This window comes from Strongylocentrotus purpuratus, unplaced genomic scaffold, assembly GCF_000002235.5.
Source record: "Strongylocentrotus purpuratus isolate Spur 01 unplaced genomic scaffold, Spur_5.0 spur5_scaffold_8, whole genome shotgun sequence".
NCBI lineage: Eukaryota > Metazoa > Echinodermata > Echinoidea > Camarodonta > Strongylocentrotidae > Strongylocentrotus > Strongylocentrotus purpuratus.
The window spans coordinates 2,192,253-2,216,162 of NW_022145614.1; the positions used below are offsets into that span (position 1 = coordinate 2,192,253).

General features: G+C 37.2%; 1 protein-coding gene and 1 non-coding gene across 4 annotated transcripts; one reads left to right on the plus strand and one right to left on the minus strand.

The window, feature by feature from the left end:
- The first annotated feature begins 1,364 nt into the window (after positions 1-1,364).
- On the plus strand, positions 1,365-23,039 carry LOC591161 (fibrillin-3). Of its 3 annotated transcripts, none has more exons than XM_030975443.1 (23): positions 1,365-1,925; positions 4,391-4,620; positions 4,702-4,787; positions 7,747-7,869; positions 8,286-8,411; positions 9,478-9,606; positions 10,192-10,326; positions 10,650-10,769; positions 11,220-11,339; positions 11,840-11,962; positions 12,517-12,642; positions 13,091-13,213; positions 13,706-13,831; positions 14,658-14,780; positions 15,232-15,357; positions 16,079-16,171; positions 16,820-16,915; positions 17,302-17,397; positions 17,977-18,072; positions 18,822-18,923; positions 19,556-19,661; positions 21,072-21,188; positions 21,833-23,039. In XM_030975443.1, exons 1-23 carry the CDS (start codon positions 1,761-1,763, stop codon positions 21,891-21,893), a joined length of 2,748 nt encoding a protein of 915 aa, XP_030831303.1. In that variant the 5' UTR covers positions 1,365-1,760; the 3' UTR covers positions 21,894-23,039. The 3 variants fall into 3 exon arrangements, with proteins under 3 accessions (XP_030831303.1, XP_030831302.1, XP_030831304.1); XM_030975444.1 differs by having other exon boundaries at positions 1,366-1,925; positions 4,391-4,503; positions 4,603-4,787; XM_030975442.1 differs by having other exon boundaries at positions 4,391-4,787.
- Positions 9,999-10,069, minus strand: TRNAG-GCC. The gene has a single exon. It is a non-coding gene; the product is annotated as a tRNA-Gly (tRNA).
- Positions 23,040-23,910: the final 871 nt, after the last annotated feature.

A 23,910-nucleotide genomic window follows, 5' to 3' on the forward strand; every position in this document is an offset into this window, starting at 1 on the left:
CCAACTTTGACTTTACTTTGAAATGAATTGGAAAGTATTTGGATATGTATTTCAAATAGGCCTATTTGAATCCCATATATTTCCGAATTATCATAATACATGTGTATCAAAATTGCATGATATTCAAGGTTTAAAAAAAGCTGAGTTGGTTAATGTCGTGTTGGGATCGGTGTATTAGCAGTAGGAGAGGTACATAAATATGAAGCAGCAAGGAGAGACTTGTAATTCCGGAGTCATATCAAGAGTATTTATTATCTCCCAACTTTGGGGAATCAAATCGGTCACATCATACGAACTTCCACATTATGTAAAACACAAGATGAAGAGCGAGCCAGCTAGAAAGGGGGGTCTTGGTGTAATGGTGATCAAAACTGAACTCCCTCCAGAAAACCAGAACATGTAATATTTATACAGAAGAATACAAGTAATATGAGGGTAGGTTACATAAGGGACAAAGACATGAATGAGAGCCGCCAAAACAATGGAATATACGTTGTAGTTTTATGTATGGGCTTAAACATAACAGAGGTGGTCTTTCCTGGGAAGGGGATTGTGAATGCATTTGGTCTTTCTATGGGGAAGGATTATAAAGATATAAACTTGGCTTTTAAGTGCATCTCAAATTGGGCATCTTGTCAGGGTATGTACGAGGGTACTTAATAATTAACTGGGTTTTAGGACAATACTAAATCGGCTTGGTGGCCAGAGTATCTTGTTAACTTCCAGAACACAAATAAACACATTAAGGTTACGTCTATTTAATCTCTCATACTGATGCCACTATTAAATTTACATAGAAAATAAGTCAATAGTACTCTTTGCAAACGTAATAACACTATCATTATTTCAGTGAACCCAATAAACTTCTATGCACTTGAATCATTATAAACTTATTTTTCTTCTTTAGCAAAATGCACTTGAATCATTCAAAAATTATTTTTCATCTTTAGCAAAATGTACTAGGAAATCAAAATTGTGAAAAATATTATATAACTGAAGCAGGCCTGTCTTCGAATTCACAATAATTACATTTTGACTGATCAGTAAGTTAGAGGTTTACCTTATGTTTTATCATGATATTATCTTTGAAGTTCATTTCTATTTAAAAAAAGATGTATGGGTTATGGTCTAATTGAGAAGTAAACATGTAGACGTAGATATGGTTAACAACTTCGCTTTACATTTTAATGGCCAATTGACGATTAAAACGCGATCAAAATAATTATATCCTTCAATTATAAAATATATAGCTGCCTTTGAGTTTAAGAAGACATTTTTAAACAAAAGTTGGCTTGAGCTGGCAGCTTATTTAGACAGCAGGTTGGTATCTGCTCGCGATTCTGTGTCACTCTTGACATGTTAAAGAGAAAAGGATGAGCTAGGACGGTGATAGCGGATATCAACATATCCGGCAATTTGACAGGCTTTATGGGCCATCAGAATACCTGAATGCTCAGACGAGGGTTGATCAGAATTAGAACGGTGGATTAAATCAGTCGGAGCTCGCGACATCAAACGTTATGGACGTAGCCCAATGACGAACCCACTTTTTTTGGTGCCGCGTCAAAGTTAAGCTTGATTACTTTCGAGCTGGGAGATCGCACCGATCGGTAGTAACTGTCGTTTGGTACTTGTACGTCGCAAACTACGAAACGTTTGCAAACGTCGCTCTAACTACCAGTACCATTGGCATTGGATGATAAGCTGGAATATGCTTGGTAGAGGTTCATTTCTGTATAGTTATACGTGAATTTACAACAATGGATAAATTATTCCAAATCTTTGTGATTTCATTAACGGTGAATCATATTTTATGTCAGTCAGCGATGTCTGGGAATTCAACAGCTAGCAATCAGACTGAAACGATATCACTCACAACGACGGAAAGTCCACAAGCTATACCGACAGGTGACTCCAGAATTACGGTCAGTTGTTATCCAATGAGAATTATATTGACAATATAATTATGTCTTGTAGATTTGTAGTGATTTTACAGTTGTCTCATTACAAAGATTTTTTTTACTGAATCATTATGAAACCATAATTCGTCCTAGCTTATATAGAAGAAGAAAGCGTTTACAAGAATCTATATCCCAAATGCATTATTGTACCTGTTGAAGAGTTGACAAGTTAGACCATTGGAAAATGCATCTTGTGTAAAAGTCTTTCCATGTCCTTCTTGTCATGTACATTCAGAGTCCTATAAATGCCACCCTCCTTCCCTGAAAATCACAAGATTCTTTTTCTTCAGCCTAAAAGCAAGAACTCAAATGGTTATCACCTGTTTCAAACTGAATTTGAGACTTTAAGAACACAGTGGCTAATTTGTAATTTATACGACGAAAATGAACACTTGTTAAACAATTAGACAGTCGGCATTACATAATTTATCATTTCAAACCCAATGTGAGACTTTAAGAACACAGTGGCTAATTTGTAATTTATACGCCTGAAATGACCCCTTGGTAAACAATAATTAGACAGTCGACATTACATAATTTATCATTTCAAACCCAATGTGAGACTTTAAGAACACAGTGGCTAATTTGTAATTTATACGCCTGAAATGACCCCTTGGTAAACAATAATTAGACAGTCGACATTACATAATTTATCATTTCAAACCCAATGTGAGACTTTAAGAACACAGTGGCTAATTTGTAATTTATACGCCTGAAATGACCCCTTGGTAAACAATAATTAGACAGTCGACATTACATAATTTATCATTTCAAACCCAATGTGAGACTTTAAGAACACAGTGGCTAATTTGTAATTTATACGACGAAAATGAACACTTGTTAAACAATTAGACAGTCGGCATTACATAATTCATCATTTCAATCTCAATTTGAGACTTTAAGAACACAGTGGCTAATTTGTAATTTATACGCCGGAAATGTCCACTTGTTTAGCAAGACAGTCGGCATTACATAATTCATCATTTCAAACTCAATGTAAGACTTTAAGAAGACAGTGGCCAAATTATGATTTATACGCCGGAAATGTCCACTTGTTCAGCAAGACAGTCGGCATTACATAATTTATCATTTCAAACTCAATGTAAGACTTTAAGAAGACAGTGGCCAAATTGTGATTTATACGCCGGAAATGAACACTTGTTAAGCAATTAGACAGTCGGCATTACATAATTTATCATTTCAAACTCACACGATGAAGTCATTTTCCACTTAATGGTAGCATGCTAATTGATTAATCCCAGACATGCACTTGTCATCACCTTTGTCCCTCATAGAAATACACCTGCAGATATCAATACGACTGACGTGTATTGCTTTGACTATCTTCGTGCGACATTCAGAACTATTTCGGCTAACAGATTCGTTGCTGTTTATATTTAGAGAGAGAAAGAGAGAGAGAAAGAGAGAGAGAGAGAGAGAGAGAGAGAGAGAGAGAGAGAGGTTAAACTTGAACCCTGCAATCAAGGTCACCTAGCTGGGATTAGGATCAACATCCATGACGCTAAATTGACTCTGACATGATGATCGCGATGGTAGTAGCATTTGCTACAATACAGAACAATACAGAATGGACGAGGCAGAGAGAGAAAGAGAGAGAGAGAGAGAGAGAGAGAGAGAGAGAAAGAAAGAAAGAGGAAAAGGCAGAGGGTACGGAGCTAGAGATGAAGGAAGTGAGAAAGGGGAGAGAAAGAGAGAGAGAGAAGGGGGGAGGGGCTAGGGAGGAGACAGTTTAAGAGATCACATGACAGGGGAAAGGGGGTGAAATAAAAAGAAACAGAGATAGAAAGTGACAGGGGGGGGGGGGGCTTCATTGGCAAGAGGCCCAATAATTCAAGCGATTTTCTCCTACCGGTTTTCCTAAGGTGATTTCTTATATATGTATATATTGTTCCATTATATAAATAATTATTCAATACCTTTTCCATTTATCATAATTATTGTTCTCAAACCATCTTTATTTCCTCTTCATCTCGTTCCGTTCATCCCTTTTTTGTCAATTTTTTCAATATTATATGATCACTAAATCACGCATGGCCGATTTGAGACAGTTTGAAGTGGAGGTGCAAGAAACCCTATAGTGTCCAACTTTAAGTGGATCTTCAATTGGTACATTGTGGTTTTGAAAGGACAGAATAAGATTTGGGATTAATGGTCATTAAAGAAATACATCTTTAAAAGTGTATATTTCAGATTTTTCAGTCAGCATGTTTACTCAGTGTAGCATGGTATAACTGATTTCAAAGGATAATTGTTAGTAGTAGTAGAAGAACAACAGAATAATCATTGCACGAAATGATTATTATTTAAAGTCGAACATGAAAGAATTATTGAATTCTGAGACAAAAAAATTGAGATTTATGATTTATGATTGCTTGAATTATTTTTCATCACGGATTCCACCTTGACAGGCGACTCCAAGTATGAGTACGAGCTCGACGAGGGGCATGAGCACGACGCAGATCACAAAATCGACGGAGAACAAGGGTACGACGAAGAGTACAAGTTCGACGAAAAGTACGAGTTCGACGAAAAGTAAGAGCACGGCAAAGAGTACGACATCGTCGACGGAGACCAAGGGTACGACAAAGAGTCCAAGTACGAGATCGACGAAAAGTACGAGCACGGCAAAGAGTACGACATCGTCGACGGGGGCCAAGGGTACGACAAAGAGTCCAAGTACGAGATCGACGAAAAGTACGAGCACGGCAAAGGGTACGACATCGTCAGACGGGGAGAAAAGTGCGAGCTACTTAGGTCCTTTATCATCAAATACAGTCAGCTCATATTATCAGACTGGAAGCTCAGGTAATATATATATAGTCCCGTTCACATCACAATCTAAACATCGCGGTGTTACTCACATCGGGATGTTTGACACGTAGTGTAAATGGGCCTAATGATGATTTTCAATATCTAAGTAGGTTTAATGTTTTCCTTTCTTAATTTGAATTTTCTCAAAGTAGATACCAAATAGATGAACTTTATAGACCCTATACCATTCGATTTTCCATCAATTAAGTTTGATGGTATGTAGAAGACATCCACTAAACTAACTTTGAGAATAGAATTAGTTGGCCTGTAGTGAATAGTAGTATTTGAGTCACTTGCTGAATAAAAAGAAAGATACTTGATATAACATATGAAAAAGACAGTAATCATTATAGACCTTTTTACTTTTAATAGTAAACACCCTCTTAACCCGCATGTCCCTGAAATGATGTTTTTTTTTAAATAATTATTATAGAGAGCATAGTATCTGACAGACATGAGCATACATAACTTGTATCTATAATTATAAACACCCAATCATCCGAATTTAGTATCATCACAGTTATCTTTATTTTCCATATAGAAAGCGGAAAGGACTATTTGACATGAATTAGCTCTATACATTATCTTCATTCTACGAAGGGTTACAATGAAAAGGTCGGCAAAGTAGGACATGACATTTCAAGATGTCAACTAATTCGACCAGTGATCTAGTCCTTGACCTTGTCATCATCCATTTTGATTTACACAGTGGCGTAGCAAGCTTAGGTTCAGACATTGATGAAGAAATATTGTCACGGAAAAAAGGAAGCCGGGTGGGGGAGGGGGGGGGGCGCCGGTCTTACTATATGATTCAAGAGAACAAAGCTATTATGAGGGAACTAGGGAGACATATCATCTTCTTTTGAAGTTACCCCCCCCCCCCTCTCTCTCTCTCTCTCTCTCTCTTTATTTATCTTTCTCTGTTCGTTTTCCTTCACTTTGTAACTTTCAACGGGGCGGGATATGCCCCCGTGTCCAGAGAGAGAGAGAGAGAGAGAGAGAGAGAGAGAGAGAGATTCATTATTCCTTAGCGATGACACTTGTTTATGTTAACGCATACCTATCGGAAGACATGTTATGGTTTTAAAACGGATTTCTTATCATTTTCTTTAAATGGATTAATTTTAGGATCATTAGTATTCCCTCTTATAAAATCCTCGCGAAAAGATGGAATGTAAGTTAGAACATCATTGAGAGGGCTATTCCAAATGTTTATTAAATCAATTCATCATTGAAATGAGGTAAACGATTTCTACTATTCTTAAACAACATGACTTCAGTGTTGCAGTTGACCGGTATTTTGTTGTTCGTGCTCCTTTACTTTGCCAGAAGATGAAGTTATGAATCGTTATTGCATGGTCCAGGCCGAGTTAATCTCTTCCTCACTTGCAGTTGGATATGATACATTGTTTTTAAATATCGATTTACCTGCTGTAAATGTAAATGAGATATGTAAACTCACAAGGATGTAGCGTGGGTTTCCTACCAAGTTGTCAAGTAACTATGTATTTGTTTTGTCTGGAAGTACGGAAACGTTGATATCACTCCTCTCTTCTTCCTTATCCGCTTCCTATACAGGACATTAATACAAACTTAAAACTTCAATAGTGTGTTTCCTATCACACACCTTCCAGAATCTTTAGACCTTTTTTTTTTAAAGAATTCATTGTCATTAGAAGTTTGTCTAAGATTGTAGGATAATGCCCTATAAATTTTTTTTTTAAAAATAAACGCTCCGGCATAATACGCCCTCAGATGCTCCAATGCCGGGGTGCGGAGGGTAAGGGGGTATTGATTACCCCTTTCTCTGATGTCTAGATACGGCACTGATTTAAAATGGTAAAGCTGGTGAAAACAGAAGTGCTGATCATCAACCGTCCCCTTACTGTCTTTCTTATCTGTCACATTTTAATACATATTTCTCAATATAATGATTTACATATTCTCTAAGAATTGAAAACAAAAATGACCATGCTGATATCCAACTGAATAGCTCTGCGTTGCTTTAGGTCGTAGATCGGGTAGGGATCATTTTTGGTATACATCGAACTATCGAACCAAATGTCCAACCATCTACAACTTTAAGTTTAAAGGGATAGTCAGGCACGGTGATCTGTCCGGCTGCGTCAATCTTTTCCCTTTAAATACAATGTTTTTCTTTAAAAAGGTATCATGTATTTTGAAACAATTTTGTCAGCGAGATGTGAATTTTTGTGTGCTATTTTTCCAAACTAACCAACGATCATTTCCACTGATGACTGAAATTGTGCTTTATCGAAAAATCGGGAAATCCAAAGAAAATTTATATTGTTTATTGACTTTTGTTTTTACAAACGTTTATACACCGGAGAAAAGTACGGATATCCTTATTTTAACGTCTTCTTCTTCTTCACTCTGTTCCAACATGCATGCCACAACATGTATATACTTCATGAAGATTGTATGAACATTCATTACGACCACACATTTTTACTCCGCATAGCTCACTGCGGTCATTTAATGAGCATGTGACTTTAAACAAGCAAATGACTCAGACGGTTTACCGACTAAAATCAATTATTGCTTAAATTACACCCGTTAATTATTGCCATGCATGCTTGTGATGAAGTCACCCAGTTCATCAACTATTATTGTGGTCCACTCCTGCCTTTTAACTCTGATCGATCGTGTATAATAATTTAACAGATATGTTTATAATGAGCATGTGTGTTTAATTCACCCCCATACATCTTAGCCATGGGTGTCGATACTTACGTAATACCTATTCATCAGGGGGGGATGAATGAATAGATCATCCCCCCTGATGAATAGGTATCAGTTACGGATCGACACCCATGATCTTAGCATAAATTAAAAAGAATGAAAAATCCCGGGCCTAAGATTATATAACATAGTATGAGTGTAGTTATCTATAACTCAGTTTTATGGATTCATGACTTTCTTTTTATTCTAGTTGAACCATGTACTATTGATAATGGCGGTTGTAGGGATATGTGCCTGCCTATCGGTCCGGATAGTTACGAATGCGCCTGTCTAGACGGATATACACTGGATTCGGACGGTTACAACTGTACAGGTAATTAAGTCTCAATCATAAAATTGTATTTATAATTTTTATCCTTAAAGTCATATGTGCATGTATTTCATAGTATATATAAATATGTACTTATCATTTTAATTTATCAAATTTTGATGGGACAAAATACACGATCTAAGATAGATTTCCACCAGGAATAACAATTATACATGAAATTCATAATTGAGAGGTGATCGTTTTAAGTAAAGTTTCAATTACTTTATTGCATTATGATTATTTTGTATGAATAGAAAACAAGACAAGACAACTTTGATGATAGCGAATGGTCTTTCAGAAGCTTACAATATGACAGAAGTTGTTGGAAAGTAATACTAATCAAGGTCGCACACGCTTTTTGTAAAGTCTCGTGCGTTGTCAAGATAATGATCCCGAAACATTCTATTTTATATCTTCAGATATTGACGAGTGTCAACAGGAAGGGATATGTCGGGAGAATGAGATTTGTCTGAACAGACCTGGTTTCCATGTGTGTATGTGCAACAAGGGTTACTCACCAGTAGGATACGAGGGCTACTGTGAAGGTACGTATTCTAGTGTGAACACGCCGGTATATTTCGGGAGATTGAGATTCGCCTGAACACTTCTAGTCTCCTCTTTTTAAATGTCTGTACACGTATTATGCAACAACAAGGGTCGCGAACTGTACGGGGGGTATTATAAAGGCAAATACATCATAATGATAATTCAAATTACTAATCTACATACATTTCTCTAAACAGGAACGTCGATTTATCTTTAGGATGGCGGGTGGGGGGTGGGGGGGGGGGGTCACTACAAAAGACAGACATAATAAATTCAGTGAATATAGGGGATAGTTGGTAACTTCCATGCCTACTCAGAATCCATAGCTCTGTCTACAAATTAATAGCGTCCGTCCGCTTGCAACTGCTATTCAGGAAATATTAATTTGATATATTGTGTTGCTTTTCTAAGGATAGATTATCAGATATATCCCTCTTACTCACATATCCCTGCATCACCACCTGAAACACGTCTGACACCTCTGTAACAAGCCTGGTGATCTATGCATCCATGTTAATTCTTAGTGCAGTAGACAAAGAAATAGAGAATGATATAATTCAGAAAATGAATCGAACAAGAAGAGATAACCATTGGGACGCCTGGGACAGATAGGGTAAAACGGCGAATAATAGTGGCATATATTATGAGCATACCCAGACTTCAATTTTCTGTCCGAGGTAGATTCCGTCCTAAAGACAGACACCTTGCCAAAATTATCCACATTTCCTTTTCGTCACCCTCTCATTCCTCGTCAACTTATATATTTTATGTTCGATCAGTTTTCCTCATATCTTGATTACTCTGTTAGTTTCTTCTATCACGTTTGTGAAAATGTTAAAACTTGTTTACTTCACCAAAATCACATTTGCTTTAATTCTTTCTTTAACTATTTCTCTGTCTTTTCTTCTCCTTTGTCCCTCTTAACACTCACGCTCTCTCCCCCTCTCTCTCTCCACTCCCCGTTTTCCATCCCCTCTCTCTTTCCTCCTCGTTCACCCCTCTCTCTCTCTCTCTCTCTCTCTCTCTCTCTCTCTCTCTCTCTTTGACCCTCTCTTCTACCCTCAGATATCGACGAATGCGTGGAAACTCCCGATATCTGTGGTGTGGGCGGTGAGTGCGTCAACCTGATTGGTGACTACCAATGTCATTGTCTGACAGGGTTTCTTTCCTTCCTCGGAGATGGAAACTGTGAAGGTACTATTTGAACTTTGACCTTCACCAATACATGAATTCTTTAATCTTAAACATTGTAGTATGTCTAATTAACACTGTCAAGGGGACACTAATTCGTGACAACATATTGTATTATTAGATTCAAATCTGAATGTCTCCTCAGTAGTCTCGTTAAATTTTGTCTAGAAAATGGATCACCCTCTATAACTATAGTAACTAATATAAAGATGATAATAATCGCAATATTATGATGGAACAGATAATTCACCTTCATTGGGATAATACAAAAATAATTTCGAAAAATTAATACAAAATAACAATAAATAAATCATTTAAAAAAAAGTAATACAAACTACATGTGTTTTAAAACAAAACACTTTCCATCGAAGTCTCTAGCGCTATTAAAAGGTATTTGCATCGGCCGGGAATCGAACCCGGGTCACCCGCGTGGCAGGCGAGAATTCTACCACTGAACCACCGATGCGCTCATATGCAAGTCATAATAGCTGTTGAAATGTAGAGAAATGAAGCAGGACGATGATTCGAATGATACCTCACAATACTTTTAACGTATATTGATATTTTAGTTATATGTTATTTTTACAGACGTGGACGAATGTGAATTCATCGAGCTTCTTCACATACTCTGTGGATCTAATGCTGACTGTGTGAACACCCCCGGCTCTTATGACTGTACATGTTTAGATGGATATGCGTTAGATGAAAATGGTTTCTGTATGGGTAAGTGGAAAAAGAATTGATTTGCATTTCTTGTGAGCCGTTTCTGACAATTGAATGTATGTACTAATCACAAATTATTAGTCAGAAATTTTGTGAGACCGAAACCTCTTGGTCTCATGAACCTTGTTTTTACGAATTTAGGCCATTGGAAATGAGTCCCCTTATATAGCAATCTTTCATAAAAGTTGTATCGTAAGAAGTGTGCAGTTCTCAAAAACATCACGATAATCAATAAAAGGTAGATAATGAAATTTTATTTTTCAACAAGTTTCTTGTAACCTCATACACTATCATAATACTATTCTTGATTATGTCTACACTAGATTTCAATGAGTGCGAGGTGGAGAGCTTCTGCGGTGAGGGTGCCTCGTGTGAGAACCTAGAAGGCTCTCATCGATGTGTATGCCATGAAGGATATGAGGACACTGTCGAGGGGTGTGGAGGTAAGATGGCTTGCGTGAGGTCCTCCCTTACATATCAGCAACACAATAGACCTCGTTGTGTTTATAATTGTATAAACCAGTATAAGGACAAATGATTATCCTGACCCCTAGTAAGTTTTCCAAGAGCATACTTATATCCCTTCTATAAGAATAAGATAATACTATGATCTGAATTACCCAGAATGCCATCACCAAAATGATGCTGTTATTATAAAGATATTGAACGAGTAGGGCAGCACTGTTTAGAAAATCTCTATTCATCAATGAATATATGTTTATGTTTGATAGGGATCATATAATTATCATGTCAAATAAATGACACCTGTAAGCAGTAAATCCTAAATTGAAGTATGCCTCTCCTATAATGATTTCCTGAAAGTAAAAGCGTAATATTCCTTCATGGTGCCACTCAGACGTATTTTAATCCATTTTGTTTTTGTTTATTTTCAGACATTGATGAGTGTTTATTGGATAACGTATGTCCAGGGATCTCTTTATGCGTCAATCTACCAGGCACTCACATGTGTGTCTGTCCGTCAGGATACGAAGGAAACGTCACCAATTGCCAAGGTGAACTGAACATTAACATTGGACGATTATAGCTAATCATATAAGTCATTAGATGACAAAGTCTATACGCATGCAATTAAAGGTAGTACAAGTGTTTGTAAATGTCAAGAATGTTTTTGATTTTGCGTATTCCTCTTCATCTAATTGATCTAGGACCGCACCGATTAACGTTTTTCTTCATTTAGCTTTGAAGAAAAAAAGCTATGAAAGGACAACGTATGTCAGGATTAACCGCCCTGTCGGATAAACCTTTTCTTATTCAGTACTGTTCCTGGATTCTGATTGTTTTCATTGTTTTAAAATGTTCTAGTTTCAAGCACATTTAAATTTGAAATCTATACTTTGCCCCTCATTAACAAAACTCATATTGACCAAATTCTTTGTTTACTGATAGGCCTACACGCTAATATTACCTTCATATTTATGATGATCACATTTTTTATTGAAACCTTTTATCGTAATAATATTTAGTTTGCTTAACAATTCCATTTGACCCCTAGATATCGACGAGTGTGGCACTGCTCAGCATGACTGTCATATCTTTGCTAGATGTGGTAACATCATCGGATCATACTTCTGTCAATGTTATGCTGGTTTCCATGGCGATGGGAAATATTGCGATGGTAAGTTACATAATTATCATCAGACACTAACCTCTACACAAGTACCGGTCTGTCATTGCTTACATACTGATCCAAATGTGATGTGAGAGCTTATTAACTTTGTCCTAAAGAAATTTGAAAAAGCAGCCCCTAATTTTCAACTTTCCTAATTACCCAGGCCGAAAAAGAACCTGAGAGCAGCCCATCTTTTGATTACAGTAGCTTATCCGTTTAACGTAAACTGTGTAATTTTTATAACACAGGGAGGATATGACAAATTTGAGACTTTAACGTTCACTTTTATCCTTTATTTTATTAAATACCTAAAATTTTCACTCGGTAGAAGGTAAAAAAAATTCCCGTTAAGTTATTCCAGACTAGACGTTAAAAAATGTCTGTAATAGAGTGTCAACATAGTGAGTGTTAAAAACAAAAAATAATATTTTCAACTGGTTTGCTCACAAGCCTCATTGATTGGCGTAGCAATTCGTTCCAAAAACAGAGAGGCCAAATTATTGTTCTTTATGATTGAATGTTGCTAATTGTATTTCTACCTATCTCATGTCATCCCTTAGATGCAGATGAATGTGCCTTCATCAATGGGGGCTGTGAACATGTATGTCTCAATTCACCAGGGACATTTAGCTGCGAGTGTCGAAGAGGCTATGATATCGATAGACTCGATCACTCAAATTGCCTTGGTGAGTTTGTATGAAGGAGCCATCTTAAGTCAGGCGATAAATTTAAAGCCACACTGCACTACTTTCCTAATCGGTGCATGTTGGTCCCCCATGATCCTCTTTTTCTTATGTTAATTGAGAGCTGATTTGATGAGATAACCACCTGTCACTGACCACGCTGGGTGGTCTAATCCATCCTGACCAAACTTGTGCAGACGGGCTTTATAAAGAATGAAAATTGGGTCATACGTATGGAAATGCTTTGGGTGAGTCCTAGCTAACGTCTATCGGTGAAGCTTCGGGGGAGGCAGTGATTGCCTGATTATGGGTGAATCAGAACACAATGTTTTCGAAACCTAGGCGCGTCTGAACATTGGGTTGTCGAAACAAAGGGGCGAAACAATGGTAAAAGCAAAGCATTTGACCTTGTTCATTCTAATGAGTATGATTTGATTTTTGTCAATTTCAGATAGGAATGAATGTGAACTCCACGATGGTCTATGTCAGCAGCATTGTACCAACACTGACGGTTCTTATAAATGCACATGCGATCCAGGATTCCAGCTTCATTCAGACAGATCATCTTGTATGGGTAAGTCATTCCATGTTTCTGACTAATGGTGGAGGGGGGGGCAGATTAGGGAATAATGTGATGAGGTATTTACGAAAAAGGATACCCTCATCCACTTCATATTTAACCCCTTTTAAAACGATATTTATATATTTGAAATAGTGTGACTTCTAAATCCGCATTATAGTCATGTTATGTTTGGTTTAAAGTTCCTTTCTGTTTTTTTTTTCTGTCTGTCTCTTCTTTTTTTCTTCTCCTTTTTTTTCTTCTTTCTCCCTTCTCTATTGATTTATGGGATCTTGAATATATCTACGTTAGACCAGCGATGTTGCTACTTTTGGGGAAAACATCTGTGCATGAAGGAAAAACAACTAATGTCAGAAACGGATTAATAATGAATAGTGAAAAATAAAAGACTGCCTAAACGTTTAATAAGCATTTTGTTCTAGTTAACAAACAGAAGTTAAAGTAGAAAGAAGTATCTATTTTACTTTGGTATATGTTTTCCTGCAGACTTCAACGAATGTAATATCAACAATGGGGGCTGTGAGGAAGTATGCATCAACTCGGCCGGATCTTACAGATGTGACTGCGGTCCGACCAGTGCACTAGTACTAAACAGTACAACACAATGTCAAGGTATACAGGGACGTTTCAATGGGGGGGGGGGGGGGGGGGGGGGGGGGGGGGGGGGGCCGACCAGTGCAATAGTACTAAACAGTACAACACAATGTCAAGGTATACAGGGGCGTTTCAATGGGGGGGGGGGGGGGTCCGACCACGGTGCACTAGTACTAAACAGTACAACACAATGTCAAGGTATACAGGGGCGTTTCAATAGGGGGGGGGGTCTGACCACGGTGCACTAGTACTAAACAGTACAACACAATGTCAAGGTATGCAGGGACGTTTCAATGGGGGGGGGGGGGGGGGTCCGACACGCTGTCAAGGTATACACAGGGGCATTTCAATGGGGATCGGGGGGGGGAATGGTGGGGCATCTAACTACACAACTGCCACTAGCATCACATTAAGCCTGCCGTTTGTTCCCAAATGAACAGATTCGTACTGAATGAATTGTTAGATCTTTCTTATTTCCCGATATATATATGCAATAAAATAGGATTTAGAAAAATAGTTGGCCAAAGTTCACTTGTACAGGGGGTCGACTAAGAAATGAAAGAAGGGCCTTTCATTATTGATTGAATATGTGGCGTCACCTGTGCCTGGGAGTGAACATCGAACTGAATCACTGTGACCCTCGGATCTGTATGTCTGTTAATGTGGTTATTAAAACATTATATAAAACACATGCGCTATTTCATGTACTGTATACCACAGTGTAACATTGTTTTAGTTTACTCGACATGCTCAAATTGAACTGAATATTGAATTGAATTGGTGAATTAGAACATAAGGATGAATCTGAAATTTGCATATCTTGATGTTTTGCTTTTCAAACCAGCTATATCATCGTGTGAAGTAAAGCAAGGTGGTTGTGCTCAACTGTGTCGTCAGGACCAACTAGGGATACAGTGTAGCTGCGGACCTGGCTATGTACTCAATGAAGACGGACGAAGCTGTGATGGTAAGCCCTCTAACGGTCAATGATGATCACACTGATGATCACGCATACTCACGATGACAGTCATGACCGAAAGACGATTATAATTAAAATAAAAATGACCACGCGAATCAAGATTGATGAGTATGGTGGGGATGATGATGATGATGATGATGATGATGATGATGCTGATGATGATGATGATGATGATGATGGTGTGGTGATGAGCTTATAATGATGATTTGATTATGATGATAATGATGATGATAGTGATAATATGATGATGATAATGATGTTGATGATGATGATGTGATTATGATCATAATGATGATGACGATGGTACTAGTGATGTGGGTGACGAGGACGATTATTATTATAATAATGGTTGTCGTAGCATAATTTCATTTCTAACATTTCTAATATAAACTTTGTCTTCTGTTATTGCCATTCTCTTTACCTCATTGTTCACACGCAGATCTGAACGAGTGTGGCGATGCTAACGGGGCATGTGAACACACCTGTGTGAATACAGTAGGCAGTTATCACTGTACATGTAAGACTGGATATATGGTCAGGGCACGAAATAGATACAGGTGTGATGGTAAGTATTCCAAGCAGGGCCCTGTTTCATAATACTTGTGATCAATAGCAAGTTACGATAACTGTTATAAGCTACTGAAATCGTGATAGTTGCTTGGCTGAGAGCAAATTTGTCACAACATTTTAGCATTTATTGTTGATGAGTTTTATGAAACAGCGCCCAGATCATGTCAAAATAACCATCGATTCGTCACCACATTAGGTCCTTCAAAACGTAATATTAGAAGTGAACTACGATTTTTATTAGCAGATTCCGTTCGAGAATTGCACGATGAGTATGCGATCTATAAACAAAGACCATTTGAGTGGCATGGTCGTAAGGCATAATTCCTTTTGCAGTGGGATCATCGTCTCCGGCTCGAAATCAAATTGGCAACTTTTATTATGAGGACTGGAATTATTGTGTTTGAACATTGAGGTTTTATAGAATGTTGTCAATGAAAGTGAGATATAAGATATGAACAATTACAAATAGACAACCTCACTGCCTGAGGTTGTCTGGCGTGGTTGGCGAGTAATATGTGGTCCAGTATCCCCCATTTAATATAAGAAGTATTTAGTAATAGTCGGAGTCTTAGTAGACAATCGGGATGGAAATCAAGAAGGAAAATAATCAAGAGAAAGAGATGGGGATGGAAATCGGGACATAAGGAAGGTACCTATGAAATGGCAATTTATTAAACTTAATCGATGCATCCTTTTATCTTTCAAAATCACTCTAGCCGTATGCGACCCACCATGTTTGAATTACGGTAAATGTACTGGACCAAACTCTTGCGTCTGCCCTGTCGGTTATGGAGGACCAACATGTTCACGTAAGTACCAATTGATTTATTTAAAATCTCTCAACCATCTCTTTTAATACATTTTGCATAGTTGTTTTTTATGGTAGATTGACAATCTTAGAATTTACTTTAAAATTATTTTGTTATGAAACTTCAACATAATGAATTAACATATCAGAGAAAGCACAACGAACGAACAAACAAACAAACAAGCAAACAAACAAGCAAACAAACGAACGACCAAACAAAATCCAGCCTACAAAACGATCGTTGCAATTTGAGACCTCTTAAAACAGTTTCTTTAAATAGATTACAATAATGATAATAATAATAACAATAATAAAACGGTGCTTATAAAGAGCTTTCCACTGAAGTCTCTAAGCGCATCTTTATGTCAAATGACGATTGATTATTGTCTTTGTTCTGAGCATGGCTATTGTGTATGTCATTGCCATATCATATTAAGATCTTGTATGTGACATATTCCACGAAGCCACGAATCGTGATGCCCAATTTTCATCGGATGATTAATTATTATAATTATCAGGGGCGATTACGAAACCAATAATATGAATGGTAAAACACAATTTCGTTTTTAGAATTGAAAATATATTAGTACGTCTTTGTATGTTCATAACTGATCATCATGATTATTGTATGTCTCTTTTTTTTATCCAGCTACATGCAATCCACCCTGTATGCACGATGGCACTTGCCAGAGGTATAACCAATGTTCTTGTAGCAGCCAGTATACTGGAAATTACTGCCAACTCCGTAAGTAGAGGAAATTTTTGTCATTGTAAGCAAAGTTCTTGTTCACTCAAAATGGTTGATGTTGTAAAGTTACCCCTTTCTTTATGCGATTGTGAAGAATTTATCAAAGTTTAAATAGAAGATTATTTATACCAAATAGGCCTAACATTTTAAAATTCGGTTGAAAATATAGGTGAAACAATATACAATGTTAAATTAGACATTGGGCTAAATAAGTAATCAGGTTTTTTGTGTGCTAGTAACCGCCTTGTTAGCCATAAAATTATCATAGAGAATCAGCAATAAAAATGGCGGATGGCGCTAATTTATTTAAAATTTAATACAACTTTAGAGTCATTGATATTTGAATTAATATGTCTATCTAAACCATTCATTTTCTGTTCTAGCTACATGTGAACTACCATGCATGAATGGTGGTAACTGCATCGGACCAAACGAATGCCAGTGTTCAGCAGGATTCGAAGGAAATCAATGTCAAACACGTATGTTATCAAGTTTATTCTAGGGGGTTGTTAGAAGGAGGAGGAGATGACGGGTTGAACACGAACACGAGAAACTTGTGTCTAGAGATTGGTAAAAATTCTCAAGGCGGCAAAAGAATCACTTTAATATCCTATGAACGAACATAAATAATATTTTATAGAGGGGGAGGGGGATGGGGCACCAAATGAAGATGATTACATGATTATAAATACAGCGAGCAAGAATCAAACTCTCATCATGTTAACGTTTCTCTAAACATTTACCGTTGATCAGCATGTAAACTGCTGTAGTCTTCTGAAAAATAAGTCATTCGTAGAATTCATATTTAAAAAGTATTCTTATTAGAATTGCATTGGAAAACACACATATAAACATACTTAGGTGTAAGATCCATCCAAGGTTTGTTTCTCTTGCTCTTATCAGCTAAAATAATGTCAACCTTCTTGAAAATTAGTCATCCGTATAATTCATGTTTAAAAAGTATTTTTATTATAATTGCATTGGAGAAAAAACATATAAATGTTCATACTTAGGTGTAAGATCCAACCAAGGTTTGTTTCTCTTTCTCTTATGATCAGCTAAATGTCAACCTTCTTGTGGCAATGGAGGTACATGTTATGCGGCCGATACCTGTATCTGTCGTCCGGGTTTCTACGGGCCGAGATGTCTGCAGGGTAAGTCATTAGATTCCTAGTATCAAAGACGCCAAATGGTTATCCGTTTGACTTTCAAAACTCTCTCCGTAAATCACTTTTGGTCTTATCAATTTCGAGATATTCAAAAAATTTGTTACAGTGAGATTTCGTTCGAATATATCCGATCATTGTGCCTCGTGATGCAATCAAGGTATGATTTGATGTATATTAAGTAAACGGGAATATACCAGCATAGAGTAAAGCTTGCATACTCCCCTCCTTCTTTGAAAGCCCCCACCCCCAAATACTACACAAAGTTAAGTACTATTCCATTATTGGGTATAGCACATACGGCTGCACCACAGCAGTGGAGGTGTTGTGATCCAGTGAATAATTCCCCGGACTGTGAACCACAAGGTACGAGTTTCGAATCTCTACCACAGCACTAACTTCCTTTGGCAAGGCATTAATCTACATTTTGCCACCCTCCATCCAGGTGAGGTAAATGGGTACCTGGTAGGATTATTCCTTGAAATGCACTGTGCGCTGATAACGGCTGTTGGTGCTAAAGCTAGGGTAATAATTTCCAACGCTCTTTGGAAGCGCATAGGGACGTTATAATTTGAAATGTGCTATATACAAGAACTGAATATTATTATTTATGTGGTTGGGTGGACTTCTGCTCCCTTTCTAACAATATCTGTATATGCCACTGTTTTATTTTCGTAGCATGAATACCTTCTCTGTACAATCTATAGTTATATTTGGTTCGATCATTACTTGTGCAGAGCAAATTCGATGTACCAGACCGTGTAGGAATGGAGGAACCTGTGCGGGTATCAACAAGTGTAGGTGTACTCCGGGATACCATGGATCATTCTGCCAACTAGGTAACATCGAGGGAAAGTGGGAGACGGAGAGAGAGAGAGAGAGAAGATGAGATATAAAGTGAGAGAGAGAGAGAGGGAGAGAGAGAGAGAGAGAGTATAGAGGTACGGTACAGAGCGGGATATCATGGATTATTCTGCCAACTAGGTAAGATAGAGGGAAAGTGGGAGAGAGAGAGATAGAGAGAGAGAGAGAGAGAGAGAAGAGGAGATGAGATAGAGAGAGAAAGAGAGAAAGAGAGAGAGAGAGAGAGAGAGAGAGTATAGAGGGTACATAGTACAGAGTGTACTCGATGTACCAGACCGTGTAGGAATGGAGGAACCTGTGTGGGTTTCAACAAGTGTAGGTGTACTCCGGGATATCATGGATCCTTCTGCCAACTAGGTAAGATAGAGGGAAAGTGGGAGATGGATAGAAAGAGATACAGAAAGAGAGAGAGAGAGAGAGAGAGAGAGAGACGAGATAGAGAATGAGAGACAGATAAAGATAGACAGAGAGAGAGAGAGAGAGAGATTGAGTGTACTAATGTGAACTTTTCAATAAGATAAATTTGAAAGTCACTTGAAATTGCTAATCACAATGTGATGGACATATCAAAACCAATAATCTCTTTTCTGCTCTGTCTTTCCTTCAGTGGGTATCGTCCAATGCCGTCCTGCTTGCCAACATGGAGGCACTTGTATGCCAAACAATAGATGTACCTGTCTTTCAGGAACATCGGGATTGAGATGTGAGAAGCGGTAAGTAAACAATATTATTAAAGGGAAATCCAACCCAAATAGACAACTACTCTAAAAGAAAGCAGAAACATCAGATGAGGAAACTGATGAAAGTTTTAATTAAATCTGACAAAATATAAGAAAGTTATGAATTTTCGAATGTTGTAATCGGTATACGTATGGGCACTTCAACTTGGCTGAATCGGTAATGTCAATGTGATGTTCCCACATATAAAATGACTAAAATTTAAATTTTTCAAATTCATTGCTCAAGAGGGTCTATTCTTGTTAGAGGAACTATAATAATATGCTATCTATAATACATTTTGAGTAGTGCCCCAAGGGAGAAGGAACTAAATGAGAAAAACATAAATTGATGATATTTATGTACACGGCAAATGGGAAAGTTATCCACGTTCTACGTCACAATCCACTGACCGAACTACCAATTTGAGATCCGCATGGACTTAGTGATCTCATATTTCAAACATTCATAACTTCCTAACTATTGGTCCGATTCATTTAAAACTTTTGCCATTCTGCTGCTGTTATTGTTCTGCTTTCATACAAATCAACTTATAATGAGGGTTGGATTGCCCTTTAAGAGGAATTCGTATTCTTTGCGAGTTCTAGATGTACGTCTACAGGATCTAGAGTCAGTCTGTAGTTAATGCAATGGGCGCATTTATACCAGCTCTCGCTATCCTGAAAAGGCGATAGGGCAATTCGAGGAATTTATTTTAATTTATTTTAGTCTCTATGGTCGAGTAAGGTACCTGTATTAAAATACCTTGTCAAAGGATATTAGTGTTAGATGCTACTTGTAAGTGTCGGCTTGCATGGTGATGTAGATATACAGTAGGTTTGCGGTTGCACCATGTGTGAGAGAGAAAGAGAGAGAGGTTTGAGGAGTCCTGAAAAGGACTCTGACTTGGTAATCTTTTTAGGACTCCTCAAACCTCTCTCTCTCTCTCTCTCTCACACACATGGTGCAACCGCAAACCTGCTGTAGATATTAGTGTTATAGAGATTCAAACCTTGTTCCTCATAATCTAGAGGAAAGTGATATATCCACTAAACCACACCTATTAATGAGGGGTGAAGAAGGTGCCCCTCCTTTTCTGTACCAACTCCCAAACAACACGTACAGCACATCTCAGTAGTTGTGCGTCCCCTGTACTCGATGATTTTGAGTTAAAGATCTGTCGCCGGATAATGTTCTCGAATTTCTAAAATCACAATGTTAAAGCATCATTAAATATTGCCGAGGATCGACAGCATTTTCAGAATGGTAGTTTAACACTTTTAAAAGCTGGATAGAAAGTTGATACTATCCATCCAGCAAGTAAAGACTGAGATACAACCTTTGAAAACGATTTAAGTACTGATTTAAGTATGATACATATATTTTTTGTTTTCATTTTGTTTTAGTGACTGTCCACTACAGACGTTCTCCCAGACCTTACGGCGTGGATCTAGGCGATTCGTGAAGGAGAGCAGACAGGCTTCGTGTGGGACATTCGGGTGGAGAACATGCACAGTATACAGGTTCGTTAATAAACATTGTCATTCAAATATATCCCTGGAATTACTGATTTAACATGTGGGAAAGGGATATTAGTGAGGAACAACATGACGAGCAATTAAAGAATGAGGAAAAGAAATACAATCTAATCCACAGAGTATTTTTTACATTGGCTTTGTGCTTCACAATTTGATGGACAAAGTGAATTAAGTTTTGCTTAGCATTTACAAAACAAAACTAGTTTAGCCATCAAAATCACAAAAGAGCAGTCGCAGAAAGAATATGGGAAATGAGGAATAAGGAGCGAGCAAAAAGTAATATAACTGGAACTAATAGGAGGAAGAGAAATGGATGAACGCAAACATGGTAAATACAGATTCCATACCCCCTAAAAGCCGAAGTATAGACGAGGGTGCGAGTGTATGGATAGGAAGAGATGTTGATAATAAACAGGCTGTTTCAACTACCTAACTTAATATCATCCATGTTTTTCGCATTTCTTCGCTTCCTCTCACTTCTTGTGAATACATTTTCTATTTAGATTTCTGTTCCATTTCACTCCTTATGAAATCATTAACACTTTCAACGGTTTTCTTATTTATGCTAATGATTTCATCTATTTGTTAAAATCATTTAAATCCATGTTTATCATGTGTATTGATTTCAGGACGGTGCAGAAATACGTTTACGATACGATGACCAGGGTTGGATACAGAATGTCATGTTAAGAATTCAAATTATTACCAACAAGTGAAGGCGAACACTGATAATGTTCAACGAATTATTTGACGAGATTTGAGTCTGATTTTCACTTTGTGTTAGGTACTCTTCGTGAGGTCTTCTTTCAAAGGGATGAATTTGTTGACTTATCTAAATTAATAACTTGATTGTAATGAAATGTGATACATACAGGAGAGCCATGGTGTGAGGTTGGGTACATTACACGAGAATGGAATATGGTACAGGTTCAATCAGAAAACAGCAATTAGCATGATATGTTCTTTATATTCAGACTAATGACTGATTCAGGTAATGCTAGCTAATGAAATTCAAGACTGGGTCTTCTTATCTTTGTGAAACTTGCATATTAAGTCGCTGTCGGCTATACATTGAATATGACAGTTTGGATTTGGAAGAAGCTTCATGATCACGTCTTGTATCATGTATATGGCTGTTCCTTATTGAAAACTGTCCAAGAAAATGAAAGTTAATAACCAACAAAAACTCTCTGAATTGTGGTAAACATAATTATGTAATGCATCTATTATTTTGTTGCCTGTTGAATCGTCTTCACCGTGTTGCAAGAAACATGACGCGGTTATATTTGAGCTCATTATTTCTACCCCCTCCCCTACAAAGTGAAGAGACCGAGAGCCAGAGAGAAAAAATTGGAATATTCAGATTATTGTTAAAATCTCTTCTATGAGCCTGTTCTTGGTTTCCTTGGCCCAAGATGTATTGTTAACTTTCGAAACATTGTCTTCCATAATAGTGTCCACTACAAGATATCAACGATATTCATTACTTATTAATGTTTCAAAGTATTGTTAAAATATAAAATACCATTAAATGATTTCATTATAGGTAACAACTAAAATTTCGTATAAACGATGGGCCAGAAATTGTATAAATCACTTCATATTGATTAAAAGTTGTAGTCATGCATAGTATTTATCAGTATTTGTGTATAACATTGTTTAATTTTATTCATGTATATTTACATCACTTATTGAAAACAGAAAACTTAAAACAAAACTCAATATTAAAAAGATTGTGTACATTAATAGGTGAGTTTTACAAATCCCAATGTATAATAAAAACGGAAATAGCATACTTCAATAAAAGATGTCTGTGCTGAATGTTTTACCACTTTACAAAATGTAGTGTTTCCTTTTTTATTTTCCTTTTGGTTGTCATAATGCTACACTCTTCTCTTTTACCAGCATGCGTGCAGTTAAAGATAAAGGTGAATTCTGTTTTTTTTTTTTTTTTTTAATGATTTCTCACAGAATCAAACGAAACTTACACTGAATGTTCAAGATTTTGGTAGAAAATGTATACTGGCTGAGTAATGAGCATAGAAAGATTAGGAAATCAAATTTAGTAACCCCGACATCATTTGTGTAGTCCCATATACATCTTTCTGTGTACAGTGTTTGTTACTTTACCAAGACTGGGCCAAATTTATTGTGATTTTGATGACTCCAGAAGTTTGCAGTACACACCAATACTTACATGCTATATGATCAAATTTTTCTGATTCATTCCACACATTTTCTTTCACAATGCAATCGGATGGCCAGAACTCACCTTTATCTTTAGATCCTGCTCGCAACTAAAACCTGTAATAGAGAATAAGAAGGTGAAGTGCAAAATCACTGATGAATAAAAGCGGTCATTCAGATTCGTATCTAGATGAATATTTGTGAACGTGATATAATTGTGATATAACTCCATACCTGTGGAGTATGAATGAAAGACCAAACCTGAGCGAATCTTTCAGATGATTATAATTATGAAGAGTGTAAGCAAGTCAGGGGCGTCACTAAAACGGTGGAGTCCATATTTGCCGGGAAAAAAAATAAATGAACATTTTTACAACACGCGACTAAAAGTACCAAACTAGCTAATACAAAATTCAGCAGACAGTGTCAAATTTTGAAATATGGTGATTCTCTCTCTCCCTCTCTCTCCCGAGTGTGTGTGTGTGTGTGTGGGAGGGGGGGGGGGGTGGAGATGTGCTTA